This window comes from Physeter macrocephalus, chromosome 15 (genome assembly GCF_002837175.3).
Source record: "Physeter macrocephalus isolate SW-GA chromosome 15, ASM283717v5, whole genome shotgun sequence".
NCBI lineage: Eukaryota > Metazoa > Chordata > Mammalia > Artiodactyla > Physeteridae > Physeter > Physeter macrocephalus.
Window position 1 is genome coordinate 19,231,694 of NC_041228.1, and position 16,668 is coordinate 19,248,361.

Sequence of the window (16,668 nt, forward strand, 5' to 3'; positions counted from 1 at the left end):
ACTTGCTCTTTCTGCAGGGGTTGCAGAGAGGATAGACTATTACTGAATTATCTGAATCTATTTTAGCACCACAAAATAAGAACCTTTTTTAAAATGAAGTCATTATAGGGGAAAAGAGAACCAAGGTGTGTTTGATTCTGAGCACATCACTTGAGCCTGGATATAGCTCTGCCTGAAACCCTCCCTGTTACATGAGTCTATAAATTCCTCTTCTCTCTTTTGTTTGTTTGTATGATTAACCAGTTTAAGTTGGATTTGGTTTTGTTTCTTTCACTTGCAAACACAAGTTTCCTTACTATTATATCTACTAGACACTGATCAGGATCTTCTTATGAGGATATCAAAACTTCAGGAGAGAATGGGCAAATAAACATAATTACTGTGATAGATGCTGGAAGAGTAGCAGTTATGGGAACATAAAGGAGAAGACATCTAACTCTGCCTGCTCACACCTAAAACTCTCCTCTATTCTTTCTCCGGAAGAAGTAAACGAGATCCCTTTCATTGGGCTCCACCAGAATAAACTATATCTCAAGGTACGTGCAGAAGGAAATAACCTAAAATACAAATTTGTCAATATATTAGGGCAGGTTGATACTAAAACGTTCTCATCAATAAAATTCATGTGGATTTTTATCTTTTGTCCAATTCCATGCACCCTGTAGGTCCAGCTAATGTGTCACCTCCTCTACCCAAGAGTCTTCTCAGCATCTGCCCCCATCTCCTTCTTTAGCAGTCTGGATTAATCTCATTCTCTGAAGGTAATTCCCCTCGGACTTCATAGCATCCACCACATTGTGTCATAGATGATGGGACGCGTTGGGGATGATATATTATTTTCTTGGTATCCCTAGTACTTGGCACAGGGTCTCAGATGCAATAGGTGCTTTCGCAATAAAGGTTTCAAAGTAAAAGGAATAACATCCTTAAAAACAAGACGGATAAATGTGAGGTTAATGAAAATACAGTCAAATTAATTACTAATTGATTGAAATGTCATTCTTAATAATGGCTGATTAATGATTGACTTCAGCCTGCTGGGTGGGTCTATGGGAAAGGCTTATAATCTAGTAAGGCAGTCCAGGCAAATACAGACAGTCCCCGATTTACGATGGTTTGACGTAACAATTTTTTGACTTTACAGTGATGCAAAAGTGATATGCATTCAGTAGAAACTGTACTTCAGATTTTGAATTTTGCTCTTTTCCTAGGCTAGCGATATGCAGTATGATACCTTCTCTTGATGCTGGGCGGTGGCAGTGAGCTGCAGTTCCCAGTCAGTCATGCAATCACGAGGGTAGACAATCAATACACTGACAGCCATCTGTACCCAGACAACCGTTCCATGTTTCACCTTCAGTACGGTAGTTAATAAGTTACATGAGATATTCAACACTTTATTTTTTAAAAGACAATTTTGCCCAACTGTAGGCTAATGTAAGTGTTCTGAGCATGTCTAAGGCAGGCTGGGCTAAGCTATGGTGTTCCCTAGGTTAGGTGTATTAAATGCACTTTCCACTATGATATTTTCCACTTAGGAAGGGTTTATCAGGATGCAGCCACATTGTAAGTTGAGTAAGATCTGTACACAAATATCTGTCTCTACCGTTCCCTCCACTTCATAGTTTTGTTTCCGCTTCTGATTTACCCATCTTCCAATATCACTGCCATGCTCCAGTCCCCCAGGCTCAATACCCAAATTGGCTTTGACTCTTCCTCCTTCTTAACTCCCACCTTGATTCTTATTTTTTCTCACGTCCCTCCTTTCTTTTTCCTTCCATCTCTACTGCCATTGTTTTACCTCTTCCTGTCCTTGTACACTAACCCGTGTTCCTTGTAGGTAAGCCCTAAATGGTCTTCATGGTGTTTTATTCACTGGTGGTTCCAAGGGCCTAGAATCGTTGTCTGTTCTATACATAGTTGTTGAAATACTGGTTTCTTTGGACCTGAACTTCACTTTTTCAAACCATCTTGCAAACTAATCTGTATAAAATCACATTTTCATTATAAAACTGACCCATTCAAAACATTTCAGCAGTTCCCCTGTGTTTATAGGTCAAGTCCTAACTAATTAGTTTAGTGTTTGGACTTTCACAGACTGGTATCAATGGAACTTTCTGGCATTATTTTCTGACATTGACCTGCATAACCTTCTATTCCTGCCCAACTTGTCTATTCATTGTTCATTAAAATGTCTTTCAATGTTTGCTCCCATTGAAAGGCACATGGTTTTCTCTCTGTTTGAAATTCATCTCCTCAGGGGAAAAAGTTATAAAATAAAAGACATATATGACCATATGAGAAATTAAAAGTCTTTATATGACAAAATATGCCACATAAATATATAAAGTTTATCAACAAAAATATGAGAGACAAGGAAAAAAATCAAACACTGACATAAAAAATGATTAGTATTTTTAATGTACAAAAAGTTTTTGCAAATTGCTTTGAAAAAAAAGACAACAAGTGAAATTAAAAGGTAATCTAAAAATATAAACAGTAAATGATGGATAAAATGCCCAGACTCACTATTAGTCAGAAAAACATATATGTGTAAATGTCAATATCATATTTTTCCATCATATTTAGTAATAATTATAAAAGATTAATTGCATCTGAAGTTGCCATAGCTACAGAAAGCACTCAGTCATTGCTCTTGGCAACATAAATTGCTACAATATTTCTGCAAAATAATCTGTCAATCATGATTAAAATAAAAAATCCACATACTCCATTTTACCTTAGCGAACCTATTTTATGGGACTTAACTGTAAGAACTAATGTATCCATGAGAATGTTTGCTTGTAGTGGCAAAAACAAGAAAACCATAAACAATCTGAAAGTTTATCATCATGAGACTGAAGAAAATTGTGCAACTACTAAAAATAATGAGAAAGATCTCTGAATAAGGAGTGAGCTCCATGTTATATTACGTAAAGAATGCCTCTTAGAGAGTCATATGCATATGATCCCATTTAGAAGAAAGAACAAATGAACAGAACAAATATAGAGAAAAGTGTTAATACCAAGCTATTATCTCCTGGTTACAGGAGAGATTTGGATCTGTAAAGGGCAGCGTCACAGTGAAAAGAGAGATCATTAGCTTTTTCTTTATATATCTTTATTTTGTACACATTTATACATGCCATGTGTTACGACAAGCCTGAATTACTCTTATGATTTAAAAAATAAATCATAAATAATATAAAGGAACTGTGGCCCTTTTCTCCTTTTATAAATCGTACCAATGAGTCATGTCTCAAATTAAATTCTAAATTATCTGAATTTACTGGTAGAATTATTTCCTTGGTAATTCACCATCTGGCTCCTTGTTACTACTTTCTAATTGCTGCCTTGAAGTATTATTTTAAAATGCATTGTTATTTAACTTCAGAATGTAAGTTCCTTGTGATAAGGGCAGACATTCTACACTTTGCTCTCAAGAGCTGTTCAAACTTCACAATGTGCTCACTCATTCATTCCTTGGACAAATATTTACTGAATTTCTACCAGCTACCAAGTTCGGTGCTGGATCCTAGGGATACAACATTAGCTCGGACAAGACATGACCTAAGCCGAAAAGTTTGGTGGGAAGGAGGCACCAAGCAAGGTCTTGTAAATGTCATGAATGTTCTGAAAGGGAAATTACTGCCTGTTTTGTTGGCGTCTAACAAGGTGAGCCTTTGGAAAGATCAATGATGTAGGGGTAAGGAGACTAGGCTTTTACTCATCTCTACTGCTCTCTCCTCAGATGACAAGATTACATATCAAATAAGAAAATAAAATGGAAGTGCTTTTTCAATATTAATATGCTAAACAAATGCAAGGAAATACAAAACGTAAAGAGATATGTATATTGTGACTAATTTATCACAATAATAATAATATCAACGTCAATAATGACAACAGCCAATGTTTATCGGGTGCTTAATATGGCCCTAGCTGGGTTGTTAATACGCATGGCATGTTGTCGGCCAATCCCTTTACTGTGCCCCATCCATTCCAGGGACCCCATAAACTTCATTCCCCCTTCACCTCACTCCTGTGTAACCTAGCAAAGAAACGTGAGAATTTCAAGAATCCTGCAATCTTTCCTACTTGAATTACAAAGCACCCACTCTTGGTTTTCAGGCTTATTTTGTTTAAAAAGAATTCTTACTTGGAACCTGCAAGTCTTTTGCAGTCACTGCATGTCTGAGTAACAGGGAGGAAAAAAACAAAAAAACAAAACACAACTAACATTATCCTTAATGAAAAATACAACATTAAGTTTTGTGGGGCAGGTTTTCTTCTGCCTGAACATATCATTCATTATTCAAATGCATTCACAGCCAAGTCAGCAGAAACAAATGCAAGGAGGAGGTATCCCATCCATCTAGGACTGAGTGCTGTGTTTCTGCAATGCAGTGCAGTGGTTAAGAACAGGGCATCTGGGATCGGCACTCACTGGCTGTGAGATTTTGCAACTACTTCAATTCTTTCAGCCTCAGTTTCCTCACTAGTAAATCAGAACAGTGAAATATCTTCCCCAGGGTGCTGTGGAGAGGAGTAAATGGGATGATACATGTGAAGGGCCAAACGGTGCCTGGAATGCAGTGTGCACTCAGCAAATATTACATTATGACAGTATCATCCAATCGGCCCCCAGGGTTTCTAGCCACTAGAAATCAGAGGGATACATATTTTGTAATAACCTATAAGGGAAAAGAATCTGATATATATATATATATATGTATATCTTGGATATATATACATATATATACACACATATATATATATGTACACCTGAAACTAATACAACATTGTAAATGAACTATACTTCAGTTAAAAAAACAATAAAATAAAGAGAATGAGAAACCCCCTCAGAAAAAAAAAGAAAGAAAGAAAAGAAATTAGAGGGATAAAAAGAAGAGGCCAAGGGGAAGCAATGCATCTTTTAGCTCACACCTTGGCTGTGCGGATTTGCCACGCCCTGGCTGATATATATTTTTGCTTCCAGAGATTTGTGCTTCTGGCATTGAAATGTTTACAATACTCTAGAGATGTAACATACAATATTCTGTCTAAATTTTCTTTCAGTACAAAGTGGGGCAGAAACAAATTTAAAGAAAAAGAGTAGTGTTGTTATTAAGTGTAAGTCATAACTGCTATTATATAAACGAATATCCTGGTCCATGGATATCCCAACTATCTGTGAGAAAGGCAGTCCCCCCTGCTATCACTAAATAAGACAAAATATAAAAACTAAGAGTCGAGGCTACAGGTCATGTGATTAGCTTTTATTAAGAAAAAATGCCTAAAAAGTATTTATGATGTCTATTTTCAACTGCCTATTGGACTTTTCCATCTGGATGTTCATAGGTGGCTCAAACACAGTTTGGAACTCATTATAATCTGCCATTTTGCTTCTGAAATATCTCTCTAATACACCCTCTTCTCCCTCTCCCGACAGCCTTAATGCATCCCTTGTTTTTAATTCATGTTCTACCAGGAGCTTCTCACATCCTTCAGTCTATCATCACCCCTTCCAAGAGATTTATCTGCCTGAAAAACAAATTTAATTACATCATTCACCTACTCAGAAACTTCCACTGGCTCCTCTGGTTTAAACGATCATTTGGCTACTCAGACCTGATAAATACAACTTCTACAGAATAGCTATGAAACCTGGAAAAAAAAAAAAAAGAAAGAAAGAAAGAGAGAAAGAAGAAAAAAGAAAACCCAAGGTACAATGAAAATTAGGTTAACAAGCATAATGAAGCATATGAATATTTACATAGAAGCCACTGGAGCTGGGATAGGGAAAATAATTCTGTCTTCTACCTTATTAAAAGATCCATCCTATTTACCTAAAAGGAGGTAGAACGAAACTTCGTTCCTCTTCCACTGGACACCCCTGCTCCAAGACTAGGTCTCTACTGACAAGAAAACTGAGTCAGTAACTTTGCTACATTAGTGATGTTTTTTGACATGGCAGAGTACTGCGCCCTAACCTCATTCCAAAAGGTAAGACAGAAAAGGATATAGGAGGACAGGCGGTGGAATGATGCATTTTGGTAGTTTCAGTTCCCTGTAATAAAACATTTTAGGAAGGCACAGGAACACCTTGGGAGCTGTGAATGCTGGACGTTTTAGTTTTGCATACGCTCATTTGTTCCGAGTTAAAATGTTAGTCAATCAGAAAGAGGGAGCAGGAAAAAGTTCCATGTTGGTATTGTTGGGCAACATTAGAATAATATCAACATGGTATTGCTTTCCTTGATCATCAGGAGATGATAGATATAGATATAGATATTGTTGATTAAAAAATATGTACAACCTAAAAGTTGAGAGTTATGTTTTATTTGTCAGACAAACTGAGGACTTCAAGCCCTGGAGGCAGCATCTCAGGTAACCCTGAGAAAACTGTTCCGAGGAGGTGAGGGGGCAGCTAGGATATATAGGAGTTTTGCAACAAAGGGCAGGTAGTTGGAACAAACGATTACTGTTTATGAAAGAAAATTAGATATCTCAAGTTTAGGAATGTAGTGCTTTTCTATGTATGGGAAGATGCAAGAGTCTGGGCTCACAGAAATCATTCCTCTGATATGCACCTCAGCTCTCTGGGGCCAGTATCCTGTGTTTTCACATCTTGAGTTTCCTCAGGGCTCACCGTTGGGAGTAGCTGCAGTCTGATGGTTGCTGGATGGCAGGTATTCTTTCCTTCCTGTGTTCCCTCAGGGCTCACCAGCTGGCCTTTGGAGGTGGCTGCAATCTGTAATCGCTGATAACTGTGACATCCTTTGTTTACTGATAAGCAGGCAATATTTTATTTCTCAATATAGATATAGATACCTATGTATATGTTAATCAAAAATTGCCCATTTTAATAAAAATATAATGTCCCCTTAGGAGTACTCTAATCTAGGAAGGCAGGTCATAGCCCTTGCCTTTGAACACTCTAGGTGAGCTTTATTTCAGTGTATTTGGTCTGTGCCTATGGTCTAGTATTGGCTTTTCCCCAAGATCATTGGTGGCATTGTCCAGCCTTCCTCTTCAAGTGCTAGGGCAACACTGATAAAACAGTTCCAGAGATGCTCCTTTGTGGTATATCAAAGTCTCCCAGTCTCTTTGGGGACTTTCATTTTGGTCTGGAGCACATTGTCACACTTGCTGCCAACTTCCCATTGGGCATATGGGCCTCTTCCTTTCAGTTGTCCTGTCATTTGGTCACTCAGCATGTGGTCTGATGAGAGACAGATGACATTGTCATAGCTATTGGCTCTGAATATCAAAATCTTTTTCTAAATATGTGTTCATCTCAGGCCAGGCAGAACAACACCATGTAAAATATTTTTGACTGCAACCAATATTGTAATGTCTTACACATACACCCATCCCTGGGTGATATGTTACATAAATGACCTTCAGCAGGGTCACAAACAAGAGTACTGTGTTTTAGTTTCCTTCTCTTTAAATAGGGATAATAATTCCTATAATACATCAGTGGAGCTAAAGCGAAATAATGGATAAACCCTTTGTAAATTTTAAAGACTCGCATTTATGTGATTTATTTCACAGCTACAAGTATTGTCAAGAGACCTGAAAGGATGCTTCCAGAGTTTTCAAATCAAGAACAATTACGATAAACAATTTGAAAACAATTATTCAGATGCTACTTGACTTGAGTCTCTGAGTGTCAGATTTTAACCACATATATTTATAATTCTTTTATAAAAGAGCAGAGAAAGCTGTAAAATATAACTGAAAGAATTCTGGAAAATTATAGAATATTGCAGATCATATAGCAGTGTGAAAACCAGACAGACTGGTTCTCAGTTGGAATATCCTGAAAAGATGTGGAAAGGCCAAATAAAACCATTTCTAACAGAACTAGAAAGTTTCCAGAAGTAGTATTTCATAAACACAAATAAAAAGAGACACCTAAGTTGTATCTGGCCTACACATATGGCTAATGACCTAAGACCAACAGAATTGCCTACCTAGGGTACAGACAGTGGCTAAAGGAAAATATTCCTTAAAGGAAAAAAAGAAGAAGAAGGAAAAATGGAAAAATGATTCTCATTCTCCCTTGGGTTTTACTAATCTGTGGTTTTCTAATATTTAAAGAGTCCTTAACAATGTGTCAGAGATGGAGCTAAATGCTTTATGTGGTTCAGCTGATTTCTCCTCATCACAATCCTATGAAGGAGTCATACCATTATTAACCCATGTTACAGATAAAAGGACTGAGGCTTGGTTTTTTCTGCCTTAATTCATTTAATCCTACTAGGGTGTATTTATACTATTATTATTCCTATTTAATTGATAAGAAGCCCCAGGCTTAATTGGAGAACTACAGAAAGAAAGCACCATTAGTGAAGAGCAAGGGTGGTCTCAAGTTTGTGAGCGTCTGATGAATAAAAGTTGACTTTGCAGTGAGACTGAAATAGGTAGGAAATGGCAGCAAGGAGCAGAAGGTGGTGCATTTCCCTGGTAGATTTCTGTTTGTAGAACCAGGGTTACAACCTATGAGCCTTTGTTTAGGGATGTGGGAGAGAGGACTTATGGTGACTAGTAATAGCAATGGAAGCTAATGAAAAAAAATGATGATAGCTGAGCTATATGCTAAACGTGTCTTAATTTTCAAATTAAGCTTTTGAGATTGGCAATAAAATTATCTCCATTTAAAAAATGAGGACACTGAGACTTAAGATCACATCGGTAGGTAAGTGGCAGAGCTCAAATTCAAAACCATATATTCTGTCTCCAAAGCCCATGATCTTTACCAACATGCAAGCACCTATTACTACAGTCCCTAGTAACGATTGATATATAGCCAAATTATTATGTAAGTGAGATGGAGGGAGAAATGGTATAGGTAAAGGATACAACTTTCTTAAATGAAACAAGCTAATTTCTGTTTTTTTTTTTTTTTTTTTTTTGGTTATTACATCCTCACTCATCTTTGCCCACATTTTGATTGACTGGACTTTTATTCCTCCCCTCCTGACCTAACCTTGAAATGTTTTCTTGGCATCTATTCAAAGGGAAAAAGAGGAGAAAAATTGGTTCAGAACATCCATCCATTGGAATATAAAGTTGAAAAAGCCAAGCCTCTTAAAATTTTGGTCTGACCTTATGCATAACATACATATTAAAACTCTTAATGAAAGAATCTGGTGAATTAATACAATTAAAAAAAAGGTTTTGGGAAAATACCTACTTGCTTAACCTCTCTGATAAAGTCACCAGAAAGAAATCAGCAACTTAATTTGTACCAAGGTGACCCAGCTGAAACAATTCTGTACCATGTTTATACATTGACCTCCTTTTCTAATGTTAATTTATAAAACCGAAGGAAGGATCATTTCATGCCTAATGAGGATGATAAAACGTGAGGACAATGGTAGAACACGGCGGAATGGAACAGTGACTGGCTTGGGAATCTGGAAGAGGAGTTTTAGCTCTGCCACCAATGAACAGCTGTGTGACCTAGAACAAGTGATTTTCCCTCTCTGGGCTTCAGTTTTCACAATTGTAAAAATAACTGGGGTTAAACCAAATAAACTCTGAAGTTACTTTACACATAGTGAGACTTCTGATTGGAGTGTGAAAGTGACCCAGATATTGCTGAGCATACTGGTCATCTGTTTGGAGGCTGAGAACACTTCTGGGAAATAACTCAAGTGTGTCAATTGCTGAGATCCAGAGCCATGTTCAGAAAAATTACTGGCCAGATTGAAGTCCATTTCCTAGAGGTAAGGGGTTTTCGGGGAAAGAAACTATCCCGTAAGACAGAGGTTGATGTCCTAGCAAAGCCACATGTACCTCGTAGTGTCTGGCACTTAGATGTGGGCCCTGGACCACCCATGCATGGGTTCCATAGGGACCAATAGGAGCTTTAAGCAAAAACTAAAGTAGCTGTTTCATCCTGCCCTGTAAAATCCTGTGATGCAGTCAACACTGCTTAGGGGCCCCTCCAGCTGATTAGACGGTTTAGCATTCTGATTGGAGCATGAAGTCCAACTAGAATTGAATTGGGTTCCAACCCACCACCTTCCAGCTGTGTGGCCTTAGGCTAGTGACTTAATAGTTCTGAACCTCGGTTTCCTCATCTGTCAGATGAGAATTATAATGTCTTCTTTTTCAAAGTCTATTGAGATAGCTCAACTTAAAAATGACTGGATAGCACTCACACAGTGCCGGGTCAATGGCATCTATTCAACGTGTGTTAGTGTTCCTGTCGCCACCACCATGATTGAGGTTGTCATTACAGTCACGCTGAAGGGGAGAGAGCCTTTCTTGGCCCCATGAGTTCATCACAGGCCAGTTGCGTGGAGTCAGGATGGTTACTTGTAGGAGTTGCAGTGCCCTCAGAAGCAAAGGAAAGTCTTCCTTACTGAGTGAAGTGGCAGTGAGCTAGTGGCCAGGCCAGGTTGAGACAGGGGTACCAGGGAAGTGGTGGCATGGCTGTGCTTACAGAAAACCAGTGGCCACTGGTGGGAAAGTTCTTTGACCACTGAAGTGGTACAATGACAGTGTCTCCCAAGACCAGCTGTTTTCTTGGAAGCATTGCAACACATTTTGGGGAACTGCAAGACATCCTTGGAAAGAATTTTCAAGGAACAGTCAGGGGATCTTGGAAAATTTGGGTTTGTTTATTTCATCAAAAAGATTTATTGAGCAATCGCTATGTGTCAGGAACTCTTCTAGACAGCAGGAAAACACACTCAGCAAGAGGAACAGGGTCCCTGCTTTCATGAAGCTTGTATTCTAGGACTGACTGTAGATATATAAAAACACAAGGGATTTTCATTTAGTAATAAGTCTGTGAAAATAACAACAAAATGTCTCGGGAACTATGACAGAGAGAGAAGGGGGTCATCAGGCAGGGCCCCACTGTGCAAATGGCATTTGAGCTAAAACCAGAATGAGAAGAAAGAACTCTCCTTGGGAAGATCTGGGGCAAGTTTGGGTCAGACAGAGGGAATATCAAGTGCAAAAATCCTAGCTCGGGAATGGGAGACAAAGCAAGGATGCCTGAAGCAAACTACATGTGGACAAGTAGTTTGAGGTGGGAGAAGTTGGGAGAAGCCAGATGGATCACAAAGGAGCTTTAAGACCACATACATACACATACACCCAAATTTCATTGAAAGAAAAACCTCCTAAACCAAAAACCAAAATAAGCAATAGGGTGAAATATCATTAATTTCCAAACAAACGAATGAAGTGATGGAGTTCATTATCAAAGAGCAGGCAAGTCACCACTTTCAGCATGTTTTAGGGTCCAGTACAATGTTGGGCTGTGAGCTTGCATAAATTCCATGTTCTGAGGCACAGTCCTATCCATGGATCAAAAAGGGGTCAGTGGGCTGTATTTTCAAACATGATTCTAATAGACTCTAGTAGATGTCATGGAATGATGGCGGACACAGAGCCAGAAGGCCAGGGGTCAAGTTCAAATTGCATGACTGTGTAACATCTACATGGAAGACCTTGGGACTTCCACTTGGCCTCATAGAGACTGTTTCCTTCTCTTTAAGGTTAAAGTAATTGCTACCACGTTGGAAAAATGTGAAACTTAAACAAGATAATGTATTTGAAAGTTCCTTGGAAATTGTGACGCATCACCCAAATATTTCTTATTGGTTTTACATTTCTTTTTAACAGTTCTTGTTAAAATTTCTTGTCATTGCTGTTTTCAAGTAAAACCACTAGAGGTCAGAATTTCACACAAATTGTTTAAAGAAACCACCAACGTGGGGGGAAAAAAGAAGAGAACATTTTCCTACTAAGCAGCATAAAATAATAATTTTAAGGCATAGAAAGAAAGATAAAAATGGCTTTCAACGAAGAATTTTTTTATAACTAGAGCAATACTCATTCTCAAAATTACTACTCAACAGACTTAGACAAATAGGAAGGAGAAGGACAGATAAATAGAATCTGTTAAGTATCTATTCATAATGTCTACACAGCTTAAAGTTTACTTTGATTATCCGACGTTATTCTTAAAAGAGGTCTGTGATGAACCTCATTTTGCAAATAAACAAACTGAAGCATAAACAGATGTAATACCATCCTGAAGATCAAGCAGATTCAATCCAATGTCTTTTTTTCCCACTAAGTCAAGCTTGGGAAGTAGTGCAATAAAAAATGGTGTGTCTGTCTTAGACAATATATTATATGGCAGAGTAGCATTAATGGTTTTCCATTTGCAACTCTATATATTTTTATTAAATTCCAAGTCTCCCAAATGAATTTAGGGAAAACTCCTTTTATTGTTTGTTTCTCAGAGTATCTGGAAGTTTCTGCGCACAGCGCTGATAACTGGTATTGAGATGATTAGCCATGGAGAAAAATATAGACCAGCTTGCTCTTAAAAAAATACATTAAACAAGAGCAATAATCCAGTTCTTTAAAATGTTTGCTTAGCCATCAAGCTTTTTTTTTTTGTTTTTTGTCATTTTGTAGAGATAAATATACAAATCTGCCTTATTCGTGGGTGGGGAGGACTGTCACCGTGTTCATGACAGGATGAAGTAGAGTAGATGGCAGTTTATATCTTGAGAGAAGACAAGAAAACCATGCCTTGTGTTTTGGTGTATCCACAATGCCTAGCACAGGACATAGAGCAGAGGAACAGCAGTGATGAATAGGCTTTTGATGTTAGGCAGGTGGTACACATACAAGCAATTTGCAAATTAAAAATGAGTTAACTGACCCCAAGAGTTTGCACTCTAACACCAGCTTTCAATGTAGGTACAAGTTCTAAGACAAGTTCTTCCTTAGCTTGAAACCTTTAGAATCCCACATGATGCCTGGGACTTAGTTGGTATTCAGTACGTTCCAGAATCTTGGAATCTTTTTAATAAAAAAGCCACCGAGAACCCATTTGATGCCAAGTCCCCAGGTTCTAGGGGAAGAAGAAATGATACCAAGTCCATAACTTAGTTCTGAAACCCGGAGTTCTAGAGGGCTTCTTCCCAAGTCTTTCTTCCCCAGGAGCACTTGCTTCTTCATTCTGTCACATTTCTGCTTGTAATCATCTCATAATTTCTACACAGGCTCAGGAAGAGAGTTAAAGAGGTTTCCATTGTTTGAAACCTTAGAGTTTCTAATGGGATGGGAGAAGTTTTGTGTTAAGCTAAAAAATGAGGGTTGGAAGACTCATGGTGGACCCCACGCTGGTAGCCAGCAAATATTAATTGCCCTCTGCTCTCCCTCCTAAATTATTTACGTCTCCATTGCTCATGACACTAATATATATAATTGAATGCATCGCTTGTGCCTAAAATAGTGCTTAGCACTTAATAGGTATTCAATATACGCTGGCTGAGTTGGAATGAATAGAATTGTTGAATTGGATGGTATTTTGGACACTATTTTAACAATTCTTTGTCCGTTCTTCTTCCAGTTTGAAAGTTGCAGTTTCTCTGCAAGGAAAACTGCTTAACAGTTCTATTCTAAAATGGATTCTCCCATTCGAAGGGAGAGAAAATTTTTAATTTTTAGCATTTCCCATGAAACCCCAGGAATAATACAAAGTTTCCTCTATTCTATGAAAAGTTCAGTAATGGTTTTAAGGAAGTACTTTATTTCTAATTGAAACTTTGTTTTCCGAACATTTACCCTTGCATTATTCATTTCTTCACCCAAGAAACTATTTGGAAGCCCCAAGGCCTCATTGTTCTTCCCTGCATTTATTTTATGGTATCAAAGGTTAAAACTTGGATTGCAATCTTAGGAGGAAATTAATTCACTGAGTAAGAAAAATGCACTTTAAGCAATACACATTTAAATAAGTGACAAGCACGGGGCAATGTTTTTCTATTTTTGTTTTTAAAGACCCTTTTTTTCTACTTAAAATTTTAAGCAGATGCAATTCTTCCACCATCTAGCCTGGAGAAACATAGCATGAATTACTAATGAGGAAGCACCAATTTGCACTGCAGTGACCACTTTCAGAACAAAAGGGTCAGAGCTGAAACGAGGAAAACAGCAGCATTTTTTACCAACCAGTTGCTTGAAGCGCATTTGGACCTTGGCTCTACTTGAAAAAAAATGCTTGCAACATTCTATCATCCTTCAGCTGAAGGCACTTGGCCCTAAAACTCCACTTTCAAATAAAGAAATGTTCATTTCTATGCCACCTCCAATCCTTGATGAAAATTTTCCTCTTCATTGGAACCCAGAAGCCCATTAATTTATGAAATATATGAAAGAATTCATTTTTACTTTACTGAGCTTTTGTCAAGTAGCTTTACCGACATCAGTCTGAGAAAGCAGTTGGAGTGAAAACAGCCCATGAACAGAGATGCTCTTAAGGAAAGGATTCCTGAAGGTTAATGTCTTGCTTGTGTATCTCCCCTGGAGCAGCACGGACGATGGAACACGTCCCTGCCCCAGCCTTCCAGCGCCTCCCCACGTTCTCTTACCTAACATCAAGGGAGATTTTAAAATAAGTAACAAGACATTGATTTTTCTAAAATAGAAGGAAAGTGAGAGAACTCTAAGGAGGGGAGTAGAGAAAGTCATTGGGGGCTAGAGTGGGGTTGAGAGATGAAGTAAGAGAGCTTACTTACTAGATATGAACATTTCATTTTTCTTTCCTCACCTTTGGGTCCTGGTGAAACTATGTGTGTGGCACAGACTTCAGTTGTAGGACGACTATCAATGTCCAGACCCAGACTCTGAATTTGCAAAAGAAAGAGCACCAGGAGGATGAACTGATTCCTTCGAAGATGGGCTCCAAAGCCACCCATTGCTGTGGTTCTTCAAAAAAGGGCTGCCCAGAAGTGCCAAATAAACAGCTTTATTTTAAATAAAACCTTCTTTGGGGAAGAAGGGGAAATATCTGGAACACACATTCCAAAAAGGGCTGTAAAAACAGGCAGGAAGCATATCCTAGGTTGTTTATTTTCTCAGTGTTCCAAATGAACCATACATTGTCCAGACTGTTTATTCTCAAGTGACAACAGTTTATTGAAAATTATCTCTGAACTAAACACTCAAGTGTGCAGGTCAGCAGAAACATCTCAGAGAATAGAGGGGACAGAGATACCTTCAACTCAGTGCATGAATGGATAATTTAATACCCAAATTGCACTTAAATGTTGGGGTTCCAGAAAGATTGAGCTAGAGATTTCCTGAATTATGTAATCGTTATGCATGGCATTGAGCTTTTTCACAAGGAAATATTCATTACCGGTTGCTGGTGGCAGTTGAACACTAATACTCCCACGGACCTCCCTGACCTTATTTCTTTCTTCTCTTGCTACAAAGAATTGTCTTGGGATTGAACCCCAAAGGAAGGAACACCACTTCACTGCAAAGCAATCTCGCAATAAGTATCAAGAATATTAAAAATGTTTATGGTCTTTGCCCTAGTAATCGGCCTTCTGGTACACTGTCTGAAAAAAATATTCTGAAATGTGGGCAAAGCTTTATTTAAAAGATGTGGCCAAAAGGCGAAAGGACATCAGTTGCTTAATGATATGTTAATGGTTGGCAAATCATCGTTAAGTACAAGTGCATGAGAGTACAGCATGACAATTTTATTAAAATGCTGTTTTCAGCAAGTTTTTGATAAAATGGGGAGAAAAAACCTTGTGGTATCACATTTGTTAAAAAGCAGACCAGATATATATACAGGTAATGTAACTACAAATACAGACATACATACAGAGATAGAAATAGAGATCTCCCTCTCTCTCTTTCTACATTTATCTGTTATCTATCTATCTATATTTATCTGTTATCTATCTATCTATCTATCTATCTATCTATCTATCTATCTATCTATCTATCCCTCTATCAGTCTGCTTACCTATCTGTTCCATCAACCCCATGACCTGTATGAGTAGCCTAGACTTAGTAAGATTCTGAAAAACTAGAACCAGGTCATATAGCAGGGAGATTTCTTACCTTCTCCATTCTTGAAGAGGCATGTTAACTAAGAGTTGGGCCAGAAGGGGTTTTGGACCTAGTTTCTTTGAAATTGGAAAAGAAGAACCTTACATATTCTGATAAGAACTAATAAGGAATTATCCCTAAGAGATGTCATTTCAAATTATGGTCAATCTAAGAAATACAGGTAGATTTGTTTCTTATGGCTACTGTAACAAAGTATCACAAAGTAAGTGGCTTAAACAACAAAAATTTGTTGTCTCACTATCCTGGAGGCTAGAAATCTGAGATCAAGGTATTGGCAAGGCCATGCCTCTCCTGAAGACACCAGGAAAGGATTTGTTCCAGGCCCATCTCATAGCCTCTGAGTGCCTTGGCTTGTGAAAGCATAACTCCAATCTTCAAGTAGAGTTCTCCCTGTGTGTGTGTGTCTCTGTGTCCAAATGTTCCCCTTTTTATAGACATACCATTTATAATGGATTAGGATTCACCTTAATGATCTCATTTTAACTTGATTACCTGTTTAACAACCCTGTGTCTAAACAGAGTTACATTATGAGGTACTGGGGGTTAGAACTTCAACATGTAATTATTTTTGCCTGGGGAGACCCAATTCAACCCATAACAACAGGCTTGTAGTATAACTAAACTGATCTTTTCATAAGCAATACAGGGAAAGGGAGGGAAAGGAACTGGCATTGATTGAACAGTCATTATGTGCAAGGATAGGTCTCTTAACTTGTTTATCTTATTTAAACCTTAAAATAGCTCTGT

General features: G+C 38.0%; 1 protein-coding gene across 1 annotated transcript in view; it reads right to left on the reverse strand.

The window, feature by feature from the left end:
* The window catches only part of COLEC10 (collectin subfamily member 10), a 49,214-nt gene extending 34,464 nt beyond the window's left edge, over nt 1-14,750 (reverse strand). Inside the window, exon 1 of the mRNA XM_007127718.1 lies at nt 14,603-14,750. Coding sequence (XP_007127780.1) covers nt 14,603-14,750 — 148 coding nt within the window. The remainder of the gene's footprint in view (nt 1-14,602) is intronic.
* Nucleotides 14,751-16,668: the final 1,918 nt, after the last annotated feature.